Raw genomic sequence first — 13342 nt, 5'->3', positions numbered from 1 at the left:
GTAGACCAGCCCTGACTAATGGTGTTAGGCTGTCAGCTGAGTCTAGTCATCATTCAGGAGATAAGTGTTTGGTGAAAAAGCTTTGGAGCAGGACAAAAGGTTTTATAGTGTTACTGGGTCAGTTCTCACAAACATTTGTGTTTGCTCAACATCTTTGCTTCCAGATAGCAGCTCAGAAATAGTGTTTTGGTTCAGTGGAAACACTTAAACACATGAAGGAATTCCCCTCCAGCTGTGGACCTGTGCAGTTAGTTCATGATGCCTGCTGCCCTGCACCCTGCTGTCCCCCACACTCTCCCCCCTCGTCCCTCTTGCACATCTCTTCTAATTTTTTAATTAGGTGTTACTCAAAATATACTTCATTTTTCCAGCTCAGTGAATCAGGGAGCAGTTTTCCAAGAGCAGCTTTGTATTTTGTATCCTGAAGCTCTGTGCTACCATATTTTCTGCTCACAGTCACTGCCGGCTCATGCACAAGTGTTCTATAGTGTTGTGTAATCCTACTTTAATGGTTCAAGATTTACACAAATGAGAAGTGCAATCTTCACTCACTTCTGCAGACTGTGGGAAAGGTTTTTGCTGATGTTTTATAATGTTGAGTTGAAAGAGATCAGTTCATCCTTTCTGTGCAGAGTGATGTGGGTGCAGTGCAAAACTATAAAACTGTGATATAATATAAAGCAAAAACAAACGACTGTAACTGTGAAATACCAGATTTACATAACAGACGTGTGTGTCATGTTTCATTCATGCTAAATGCTATTGGCAAATATTAGCATGCAGAGACCAGATGTTGCAAGTGAGATGGCGACAACATCCTTTAATCCACAGAACAACAGATGTGTAGGGCACTAATTAGATGCTGGTTCCCAAATGGTTGATAATGGAGAAAGTCCCAGTAAAAACCTGGGACTAGTAAAAAAAAGTTTTTATTTTCCGAATAACCTGCAAGGCTTCGTATTCATCGTATTAACTGGTACATTTTCTTTGTACCAGTTAAATGGACAGAAGTTTAGTACCAGTGTTCTGGACCATTTGTCATTAAAAGAAAATTGTGTTACAAGTAATACAAATTCAGCACCTTTGCACTGGGAACAAGTTCATTCAGATAAATAGATGAAATGTAGCTGAAATATTTGCACTTATTGTAAACAGCAGCGCAGACTTCAGTCCTGCAGAAACTTTCGTTTTTTGCATGCTGTGTGTGTAACGTGGTCTTTCCAACAGAGAGAAAACCACAGAGTGATAATGGTGCCCACAAAATCGTGATTCTAGTGACATCATAATGCATTTAAGAGGAAATCTTTAGTAAAAACTATAACAAAACTCTGAGACTCTCAGGGAAGTCGTCCTTACCGTAGAGACCGACTCTGCAGCGACTGGTTCCATGAAATCAGATCTGATGTGAGATTAGATTTGCTTCAGTTTTGTGTGACTGATCTGCTGCGTGACTCTGCATACTAAGACATTGATACTAATTCCTGCTCCTTTATTAAACTACGAACTGCTGCCAGGAATACAATCTGCATTTTCCAGCTGTGGGAGCCTGTGTAAAGAAATATGATATTAATAATGACTATCGCATTAAAAAGCAAGCACAGGCTTAAGAAACGACTCTGACAGCAGAATGATATTACTGATCAAAGAAAGTGGTGTATGCTTCCTTTTAGTTTACAGTATCCTGAGAGCAGATTTTACACACAGGCTGTTTTTTCTTATATTATTCTGGATCTCAAAGGCTGTCCGAGTGTGACTGAAGCTGAAAAGTCCAGCCGAGCATTTCGCCCAATGAGATAAATCAGACAGCTTAATTTGTGCTGCTATCAGTTTGCCTTTTCTCTATCTACCTGTAGGTAGATGCAGTCAGTGAAACTCTCAGAGAAACTATCCTGATCTTCAAGGCCCGCGATGCTGGGAGGAGAGAGGGGGGGTCTGAGCCAAACTTTGTGTCACTCTGACTGTCAGAGATAACACTTCACAGCAGCGGCTCAGTAAAATAAGAAGGGAGAGAGGAGAAGAAAGGCAAGAGATAAAGACGTTTGCTCAGACTGACGCACACACGCTGACTTTTCTTATGCTTTGCTTTTTTAGTTTATTTACTGCCCTCTAACAAAGTAGGGCAGGCATTAATTAACTTTCCCATCAGCCCCCTGGTCTCACACTGCTTTCTGTGTGGACTGTAATTTTTCCTATTTCTTCTCTCTCTGTCCCGTCATGCCTCATGTTGCTTCCTTATTCCCAGTTAGCTTTCAGCCATGTTTCCTCCTTTACTGACCTACAGCGAGATGTTTCTGTTCACATTTATACTTTTTCTTCTGTACATCTGAGTTTACAATGGATGTAAGAATGCCTTAAGCGAAGGGTTTATGTCATGCATTAGGAGTTTAGTTGCATTGTTTCTTGTTAGTTCTCTTTTTTATATATGAAGGACAAATTATGGACAAAACTCAGCCTGTAAAACAAATGTGACCCAGTTCATGTTGTTCTCAGAAACTTTGCCTGTTAGCGTGCGTCCATCAGCATGTTGTAGCATCTTTGTCTTGTTTAGGGACTCACTGGGGTAATTGCTGCACTGCCAAACTTCTCTGCATCTTTTGTACTCTCCTAATTACACAGTTTGATTGACAAGTAAAAGTTTCTCTGTCTTGAACCTTCCACTCTGTCTGCTCTGTTTCTACGACAGGCTTGTTTGTTTGTTTTTAACGGAGGCATTTTGAGCTCATTTCTTCTCCAGCATCAGGACCTTGGACAGATCCAACACACCACTAGCTCTACAAGCTACAGCACTAAAAGTCTTGAGTCACATTATTTCTTTGTCTCCAAAACTTTTAGAGATTTCCTTACCTGGATGATTGAGAATGCATCAAGACTTGTTTCTTTGTATTTTGGCCCCAAGACGCCAGACTTTCCTGTCATTTTTTAAAGTGGTCTTGAGCATGAGTTCTCCGGGGTTTATGAGGGTCTTTCAGTTTTTCTCTTTGAACAGTGGCTAATTTTTTTGCTCACTTTTTCAGTCCAGTCTGTTTCCTTGACCATTTTCAATCAAATGCTTTTGTTGTTTGTTAAGACGCTTAACAATGAACCAGTGATGTATCTACACATAGATAATTACAAAAGAACACATTTTTAAATTGTTTATTTGGGCATTTTACTACTATCCTCCTTTTCTTTAGCTGAATCTAAAGAAAACTGGTAAGAGAACAACAATTGACAGGCATACAACTGTGTTTTTGCAACAACACGGTGATTCCCAAACAGCTATTAGCCAAACCCAGGCCTCGAGGCCCGGTGTCCTGCAGGTTTTAGATGTGTCCTTGATCCAGCACAGCTGATTCAAAGGGCTAAATGACCTCCTCAACATGTCTTGATGTTCTCCAGAGGCCTAGTGATGAACTAATCATTTGAATAAGGTGTGTTGACACAGGGTGAGATCTAAAACCTGCAGGACACCGGCCCTCGAGGCCTGGACGCCCCTGCTTTAGTTGATCACCTACTAGTCACTGAAGCCTCATCAGAAATGGTCTCAGTGGAGGTGTGGCTTAAAAGTGATGGCATTATACATTCAGAATCAATCAGTCAATCAATTTATTTATTTATAGGGAGTAGGGATGGGTATCGTGTAGGTTTTATCTGATACCAGTACCAAACCGGTACTTTTGAAACGGTGCCGGTGCTTAAAGAATGGAGAACACAAACTTTGTCCAAAAACTTCTCATGTTCAGCTGTTTTTTGTAAAAAGATAACAATGTTAGCCTTTTCTGCAGCTATGGGGCATATATGGTATCACTCTTGGCTGGAAGCTTAAACAATGGAAAAAAACACAAACTTTGTCCAAAAACCTCTCATGTTTAACTGTTTTCCACTTTTTCTTTGGTCATTTTAGCCTTTTTGGCCAGGGTGAAGGGAGCATCTGCCATCAAACAAGAAGACAGCCGCATGTAGCTATGATGATGTTTGCTAGTTCACCTTACATGCATTAATGTAATAACGTGGTTAGCCTACTCAACGTAAATTACACACAAACAACATGAAGCTACTCACGCAGAGAAGAACGGCTGCTGCTGCATCATCATCCTCATCATTTCTGCTACACTGGCAGGGCTAGGGGCCAGGACTCTCCTCTTCGTGTTTTTGGGGGATGTTGCTAACTCCGGGTCCGATAACAGGCACCACACCCGCAGTAGATGCGCTCGGTGTGAGGTCTCGCAGAAAGCTATCAAATACGGCGCATTTCTCGGCTTTTAACAAAATGCTATGCGTCGCCAGATTTTTCATCGGATTCGAGGTGTTACCTCCTTTGACAGTATCACAGTATCAGCTTAAAGCACTTGTTGCTGCTGAGTTTGCATCTTTTGCTGTGAAGTACAGCCAGACTTTGACCGCTTCGCCTTGGACATTTTTAATCTGTAGCTCTGCTCTAAAAGAACGTACGTACCTGGCCCCGCCTACTATCCTCGGAAACGTAAAATGATTGGCTAGAATCCAAAGTGTGTGACATCTCAGGGAAAAAAAAAGCACCGAAATAAAGCACCAAAATGTGCGCTGCTTTTCGGTCTGGTTACTACCGTTTATGTCAGAACCGGTACCCATCCCCATTTATGAGCACATTTAAAAACAACACATGTTGACCAAAGTGCTGTACACAGTAAGAAAAGTAAAAAGTAGAACAAACACACACAGTGAATAAAACAAACTCAGTCACAATTAAAAGCTACAGAGCAAAAATGTGTTTTCAGACGGGATTTATAAATGTCGAGTGTTGGAGAGATCCTAGTATGAAGAAGCAGACGGGCGCAGCAATCGCAAAGGCCCGGTCTCCCCTGGAGCCTTCTGACAGGGACAACTAGAAGCAACTTATCAGCTGACCAGAGAGATCTGTTTGCAGTATTTTTAGTTAAAAGATCAGAGAGGTATGACGGAGCTAATCCATTTAGAGACTTAAAATCAATTCTACAACGTACTGGAAGCCAGTGTAAACGAGCCAAGACTGGAGAAATATGGTCGTGCTTACGAGCGCCTGTCAAGAGTCGGGCTGCCTCATTCTGAACTAGCTGAAGACGAGCGAGCAGAGCCCGGCTGATGCCAAAATAGAGACTATTACAGTCGTCAGGCCTGGATGAAGTAAAGGGACAATGATCACGAACACACTACCGTTGCAATAAAAACAATCCTGGCTAGAAAAACACACACAGGGGAACGCCACAGTCATGGATTGGCCTCGCCAGACCTCAACATCACCGAAGCAGTGTGGGATCATCCTGATAGATATCAGAACAAAAGCCAGCAAACATCCAGGCTTGTTAGAATCATACAAAACTCTGTTTTTGGTTCATTTTCTGTTTCCATGTACGTTTGAATAAATCGCTGCAGGTATTTTCCATTTTCCCAGCTAAAGACAAAGAAATGAGAATCGCTGCATATTTACAAAATGCAACAGTGAGTTTGACTGCAGACGTACTTAAACTTATACTTTAATGGCAGTTTTAAATTTGTTTTCCTCAACTCTAATAATTCTAATTATTGCTGCTGCTTTCCTCATAAAGTGGTTATAGTTGATATTTGATTCAAGCCTGTGTAATCTGATTAAATGCAGAGTTTATCCATCGTGTGTGTCTCTCTTCCAGCTTCAGAGCTGTAAGATGCTCCAGCTTCCACCCTGAAGATATCAAACACTTCATACACACTTAGAAGAACCTTAAAGATAGATTCAAATTTTAAACCTACCTTCTTTAAAATCCTGCCTTTAGAGTTCATTCACACCCGTGTTTCTTGGCCTGTCTCTGCTCGTCTGCCCAGTATAATTTTCTCATCATTTTCCAGTGTGCCTGGATGTTTTGTCTTCTCTCTCGGGTCCAAAGATCATCTCACATCCCATCTGGCCTCTTGCTTGCACTCTCTCCCTCTCGTCAAGTATTCACTTGGCTGTTGGTAATTTACTCGTCACATGTGCCTCATTTGTTTCTCTCGCACACCAAGACAAAGATATTAACACTTTGCAGAATGTGTCGAGTGTGTGTTTCTCTACTGTACAAGGCTTTATTTTATTTTTTTAGGGAGCTGCTTTGCTTGCAGTCTGGCAGTATAAATAGTACACAATAAACTCGGAGCTGCTGCAGTTCCTCACCCTTCCTCCGGTCCTCCCTCGCTGGCAGTCTCGCCCGGTGAGTGTGCATTCTTAATGCTCCCCTGGCCTCGATGAGAGAGATGATTGGTAGAATTAATTGTGGCTGCAGGGCTGAATGGGAATAAGTGAGAAAAAAGGCGCGATGGGGGAAGGGAGGTGGGGGTGTCGGGCTGGTTTTACTGCTGTGTTTCCTCCTTACAGCCTGGCACCAGAGGATGTTGAAGTTGTTTATGTGAACCCACTCTTTTTGTCTCTCTAGATTAATATCAGATCTGAGTTAAGTCGAGTCTCTTCGCTTTTATAGCTCAGTTTGTCTTTCTCTTTGTTCGAGATTTACACCTGTGCGCTTGCAGGGAAGAGATAAGTGGAGCTAATACAGCGGCAATCATAATGTAATGGCCTTTTCAGCTCCCCTGGCAGTAATGCCATCAGAATATAGTGTATATTGCACAGCGAGGTGTCGTTAAATGGGATAAATGGACCTTACAAAGAAGGACATGGAATTGGCGTGTGGAGAGGTTCGTGTGTGTTTGTTTTGGGGGAGTTATGGAGACAATGAGAGATGATATCCTCCTGACAAACCGAACACCGGTCAGTCGTCTACATGAAGCGTGCGGCAGCGTAAAGGAAAATAAAAATTGTCTGAACTAAAAACTAAATCAACAAATATATAAAGAGTTGATGTAGGGAGGTGTGCGGGTCTATTCCTGTTCTTGTCTCCAAATCTTGCTCGTGGTCGGCGAGTTAGAGGGTCTCCATGAAGGATTTATATGCTGGCGGTACAGAGTCGCGTCATAGAACGCCTCTATGGGAATATAAGAGGTTGGGGGTGGGGAGTGTGTGCGTGTATGTGTGTGTATGCATGTGTGAAGTGTTTCAGGGGTGAGTGTGGTAGGGTTGTGGGGAAGCTGTCTCATCATTTATTTATACAGTCCACAGAAGAAGGGGTTAGCGGCGAGGGGGGGGGGGGCTGCCTTCTGTACACCGCCCGGGGAATACTGCAGGTCAAGAGTTGTTTTTCTAGCTACCAGCGCAATTCTTTGTCTGAAAGCGTGAAGCCAGTGAATCAACACAACATGCTGGACTGGATCTCCTGTTCTAATGACATGTTGTATCAACGTCTGTCTCATGAACGCAGAAACTCAGTCGTTCCTCTGGCTGCTTCCTGGTAAAGCTGTTGACAGTGGCTGAGACAGCAACACAAAATGTGCTTGGGTTGCTTCATGTTCTCTGATTAGAAATTGATTATATACACATATGATTGTTTTTTTTAAACTACAGACTGGGAAAATATTTAAAATCAAGACCTTTGGTTCTGAAAACCTGGGAACATTTTATACAAATTGCCTGTTTTTTAGGCTTTCCTGTGTATTTTCTTTAAAGAAGTTGACCAAGTCCAAAATAAGGACAAACAAAGCCACTGTTTTTAAAAATTCCTTCTTACATTGTGTGATCAACACACTTTAATCTCTTGAAAATGGAAAGTATGTGCAGCGATTTATTGCACTGTGCAAACATAAGTGGAGATACAGTGTGCAGGCCAAAAACAGTGAAAGTCACATTTTCATATGACCACCTTTATTCTTCAACACAGCCTGAACTCTGTTAGGGAAGCTTTCTTCTTGAAGGACATTCAAAGCTCTTCTTTGGATGTTCGCTGCCTTTTGTTCCATCCTATGATGATCCCACACCGCTTCAGTAATGTTGTGGTTTGGGCTCTGTGGAGACCAATCCATGACTGAGAGTGTTTAATTTAGTGTTTCCTGTGCAGGTTTGCTTTTACTGCCTCATGGTGTGTTCGGGATCGTTGTCATGGCCGTGCATAATTCCATCAGTTTGGGAAAGATCCCCAAACCGTGACACAGGCTCCACTGTGGTTTACACCCAGTGTTGGACCGTTCTCCTGACTTCCTCCGTACACAGTGATCTGAACCAAAAACATTTGCCTTCATCACTCCATAAAACTTGTTGCCACTGATTTTCAAATCCAGTTTTTTGACAGATTGTTACTTATGTTACTTAAAAAGTCTCAAAAGATACAATTTAATTTCTTTGCTAAGTTGTCTGTCAGCTGCTACATAGGTTTGTATCTTAAAGAAATAAATATTCCTCAGAAAACGGTCAGGTTCAGGACTGAAGTGCTCAGTGCTCGGCTGAAACAAAAACTTTGGACTGCGTCAGAAAGCCTTTTAAAAAAAGTCTGACCCCTTGGAAGCAAAATATAGTAAAAAAACATGGTGGTTGGCTCAAGACTTTTGCACGGCACTGTCTGTTGTTGAGGTTTATTGTTTGTTTTCTGTGCATTTTCACTCAAGGTTGAGAAAAATAAATTTGGGCCTCATTGCCGCTGAGAGCACCGAGTCAGCGCTCGTGTTTTACAGCTGTTAAATGTTCGTAAATCTAATCAAACCATATATTGATTTTTCTCCAGCTTTGGATAAATTACAGCCTAGAAAAATAGTCGTCATGTAGCCGTGAGCAAAATGAGAAGCACGGCTGCTGTAAATTTTCTGTGGTGATTGGTCGGGTGTATAAACGTCTTAATTACTGACTGAATGTCCTCACAAATCCTCTGAAGGTCCCGTTCGGTGCTACAAAAACAGAAGACAGTAGTGTTTATTGCTGAGACCTGAGGTGTGTGGACAGAAGTAATGCACACAGTGATCAGCGGGACACAAACACAAACACGCAAGAAACAAATAACCAGGACATCCAGGATTACAGTGGACATTGTGGCGCCCGCTGTAAGACGGCGTGGAGAGGGGTGCACCTGTCCTGCAGGTGAGTCACAGAGGGCCGATGCCATCTCCACAAAAACAGGAAATTATAAAACAGGCAGAATGATGCTTAATTGATGAATACATGCATATCATTGGAGCACAACTTACCTAAAGAAGTTTGATAACACTTTTTATTTCTTACTTTAAACTTTCGTGAAGCTTCTTATTCGTGTAGTGTAGTGAAAGCTTGTGAAGCCATCTCAGCTATGAACCGTCCAGACTCGAGATAATGAGAGAACCCACTGTGTCGCTGACAGAGACACGTCGTTAACATGAACACTGACAGCACTGATCAAATCAAAGATGCGCAACGCGCCGCAGTCGTTGTATGACTTTCAAATGTTCCCATAATTAGGTTTCATTGCGTTTCTTCAGCAGTGACACGTGAAGCACGTGAAATGTAACTGTGAGGTGTAAACAGTACTCATGTATGCTAATAAAGATGGAGTGTGGGTTTGAGAGGAGCTAGGTGCCAGGATCCCTGCAGCAGCGGCGAGCCTGTTAGTGAAGCCACAGCTGTGAGGACGCAATCAAAGATGAACCCTGCTCCTGCTGTTGCCTTTGTTCCTACACATCACAACACCTCACACAAAATGCATCAGCATAAAGAGCGTCTCTGTGTGCTAGGTGAGCAGAAAGCAAAGGTCATTTCATAGCCCATCTCCTACCTGAGAGCTGCCCTCACATCAGCACAGCTCCTCTCCCACCACCACGCTCGCTCTGTTAGTCAGAATCCAGGGTGGAGAACATTTCGCAGTGTATGTGGGCTTAATTCACCCAAAATGTCTCTGAACATGTGATTTAGTGCTCGACACGCTGATTAAAGAAACAAATGTTATTCTTTCATTCATCAGAATCACAGGTAATGTTCCTGACATTCACCTGCCCTTTACTGAGCACCACAGGAAGGTCGACATCAAATGTATTTGTATTTTTTTAAAAACATGGCAAAATATTTTGTCTCTTAAGTGACACCAGTTTGAAGTCTTCTGTACAAACTGCTGGTTTACATAAAAAGGTCTTGTTGGAGTTTATTTTTAAGAAAAGGTTTTGAATTTTTCATGATTGAATGGTTTTATATATATTTGGTTATATTTGGTAATCATGCTGAATGATTCACGGGTCACTAACTGCTTTACTGTGTCTCTATCCTTTAGTGCTCTTCCATGCAAAGTGTTCATTAGCAGGCCAACCTTTTACTTTGAATTACATTACAGCTCAGTTCGCTGCTCGCCTGCAGGTCTGAGTGAAGGAGTGAGTTGGATCATTAGTCATTGTGCCATAGCACGCTGGCCAGCAAGGTACTCAGTCGTTCAGCTAAGCTGCTAATACTAGCCAGCCGATTGGTCAGCATCCATCCATCCAGTCAGTGACCCCATCAGCCTGCAGGTGCTGAGGTACCTGAGCTGCAACTGGACCTGAGTGATGAGACAGACTGGAAACCATCTGCTTCTCTTTAAGTCACTCTTCTTCTGTCCACCTTTCATTTGTTCTTTAGTAGATTTAGTCGATGTTTTCTATTCTTCTGGTCTCCACTGTTCATACTTAGCTTCCTCTGTAACATAAATATTGTCTTATTTTGCAATTATACTTACTGTACCTCAGTCTGTACCATAATCTGGCCACTTTCTCCTCCCCTGCAAACTACAGTGCATGAAATCTGCATATTCATTCATAAATAAACCGGATGCAGTTCTTTGTTCACGTGTTGCCTTGTTATGATGTTATGATGATCTGGTTTGGAGGTTTTGAGTTAGAACTTCTTTTACACGCGACGTTTTTGCTAACATGGATGCTATTTTGTCAGCAGGTGTTCCTCTCTGGTGCTTCAGAGGATTTGTAATTTTACAGCTATTCATATTTTCACCTGTCGAATAACCTTTTAATCAGCCTATCCATTGATTATCTCTGTGTGGTTCTGTGCAGGTTTTCCATTTATTTTTCTTGTAAAACGGTTGGACTTTAAAACTTCTGTCGAAGATTGTTTCACCTTCACAGTCTCATACACTGCTGTGTGTGTGTGTGTGTGTGTGTGTGTGTGTGTGTGTGTGTGTGTGTGTGTGTGTGTGTGTGTGTGTGTGTGTGTGTGTGTGTGTGTGTGTGGAGTGGTGATATCGACAGGCTGCTGCCCGCGGCTTTCTTTGTTATTACTGTAGCCAATAGAAAGCCTGTCCACATGCCACCTGCAGCCTAGCTTACTTTATATATTAGCTTGTGTTTACAGAGCTGTGTAACCGGTGGATCTGACAGAAGAGCTGCTTTATCCAGCAAACCTACATTTCTCTTTGTTCCACTTGAAATGACCTTTTTCATTTTGCTGTTTTGAACATGACAGACAGAGTTGAGCTCAGTCAAATATTTATGGAACAAGTACGACTCTCTGAATGTTTCCGATCTTTTAGGAAACTGTTTATTATTATTATTATCACACTGAGGAGCTCCATAGTTTCCTGCTTCATTCCTGGGAGAGATAATAATTCCTTTGGGGTCATGTCAGGAAGGGCATCCAGCATAAAAACAGCTGTCAAATCAAACATGCAGTGCTACCCGCTGAGGTGACCCCTGATGAATAAAGGCTGTCTGAGGATTTGAACATCATTGCAGTAACGAGCTGATGATGAATTTAAAGCAGTGTTTAGAACATGCACTGCAGAAGTGAGCGCACGTGTGTGCGTGTGCAGTAACTGGCCTTCGGCTGCATTTAAGCTGTGTCAGGTGTTGGATAGCCTGCTGTGAATGAGGCAGAGGATCATTTGAGACGGAGCATCAATGCTGATTGAATTGGCTGGTCCTGAAAAAGACATGCAGGGTTTTGTCAGACAGTGGAGAGACAGGAGGAAGCTGCTGATCTAATTGTAGCTCTGAATGGACGTCTGTTTGCCTCGTCGCTGATGAACCCTTAAAGGGTACGTGCTGTTTTTGGAGGATTAGCCAGTTGGCTAAATCACCCAGTCACTGATAAACATAGATGGCAGCTATTGCATGTCCCTTTAGTCCACTGTAGTAACACTGAAACAAACAAAACACAAAGTTGTTACATTTTTCACATTTTTGCTCTAATTGCTTTGGCAGCTGTGGATTTGTGTACACGAGTGGAGTGGGAGTCCCACAAATGATAACCTGCTAATTTAGCTGAATGCTGCAGTAAACACACTCACCACTGCTAATAACCATCGTTTCTTTCTTTCTTTTAACAGTCACAGATGAAGACACGGTGAAGAGATACTACGCTAAGTTTGAGGAGAGGTTTTTCCAGACCTGTGAGAAGGAGCTTCTGAAAATCAATACTTTCTATTCAGGTATTTATTTACTTCACTTACTCTCGAGACAATAATTGGCGGAGATTATATTAAATCAAGTCGATTACAAGAGGTCGTCTCAGAAATTTCATGGTTACTATTCAGCTGGCAAATTTAGAAAAATCAATGTTAAGCAATATCACCTTAACTTCATTTAAAAACAATACTTCCATCTTTGAACGAGCTCTGGAACTAATCACAAATCAATGCTTTAACCTGTCTTCTATAATCACATATTGCATGTAAATATGTAAAGACTCCTATCAGCTGTATCCTCATTTACTTCTTAGCATTTTTGCATAATTCACACTGTTTATTTACTCTGTGCTGAGTTCAGACATGGCCAGCGAGAGTCGCGTTTCAGAGCAGGCCTGCCTGTGTGTATTTCAGGGAGTGAAGCGGGGAATGTGTGTACTGTGTAACATGAGATGGAAGCCATAATATATTCTGGTATTCTGGTACCAGAAGGTCCTGAGCTCCAGCTCTGAGTGAAGTGATGTTATCTAACAGCAGACCGTGCTTCCCCTGGAGGCCGTTAATGAAACTGCAGACTTGCTGGGTCAACGGCCGGCCAAGGCTGACCGGGAAGATTGTCCCAGCTCGTAATGATGGGGTGTTTCTGGCAGACTGATGGCGAGAGCAGCAAACAGACGTGGTATAAATCACTTTGGACCTCGTTACCATGAAGCTGAACCAACTTTGAATGTCTTGATTTTTCTCAGAGCGTTGCTGTTACCAACGCTCTTTCCTTACAAAGGCAGCTTATAGAGGAGAGCGCGGTGGCACGGTTTGATGAGAGAAATCATCATCAACATATTTAAATGACCACCAACCATCGTGATTTTTACTTTCTACAATAATGAGAGAAAACGCTACAAATTTTGAAACTTAAACTGCTGTTTGGGTTCAGTTCTGTTGTTTAGATGTGATGTCACCTATAAATAAAACAGACATTTTTCATAGTGCAAGTCTGAGGTCTTTTTTCTCATTAAACGAGAAAAAAAGAATCATTTAATAAAACTGAGTGGGCTGCGAACTAAACTTAGAGGATAGAAAGTATCGATCCCATCACGCTAGTACGCCCATATACTAATACCAGCGTTGGTATTGCTACTATCAATATTTAGATCAATCTGCCT

The 13342-nt window shown here is 42.1% G+C and overlaps 1 protein-coding gene across 2 annotated transcripts in view; it reads left to right on the top strand.

Moving 5' to 3' along the window:
• Positions 1-13342, top strand: part of xpr1a (xenotropic and polytropic retrovirus receptor 1a) — a 73661-nt gene that overhangs the window by 37707 nt on the left and 22612 nt on the right. For both annotated transcript variants that reach the window (XM_086282523.1, XM_086282524.1), the window contains exon 3: positions 12102-12203. In XM_086282523.1, the coding sequence (XP_086138649.1) occupies positions 12102-12203 (102 nt within the window). The remainder of the gene's footprint in view (positions 1-12101; positions 12204-13342) is intronic.

This window comes from Aulonocara sp. 'chitande type north' Nkhata Bay, linkage group LG23 (genome assembly GCF_057382095.1).
Source record: "Aulonocara sp. 'chitande type north' Nkhata Bay isolate Kocher_YH1m ecotype deep benthic linkage group LG23, A_spYH_male_GT1.1, whole genome shotgun sequence".
In the NCBI taxonomy this organism is placed as follows: domain Eukaryota; kingdom Metazoa; phylum Chordata; class Actinopteri; order Cichliformes; family Cichlidae; genus Aulonocara; species Aulonocara sp. 'chitande type north' Nkhata Bay.
This window is presented reverse-complemented; position numbering and strand designations above follow the sequence as displayed.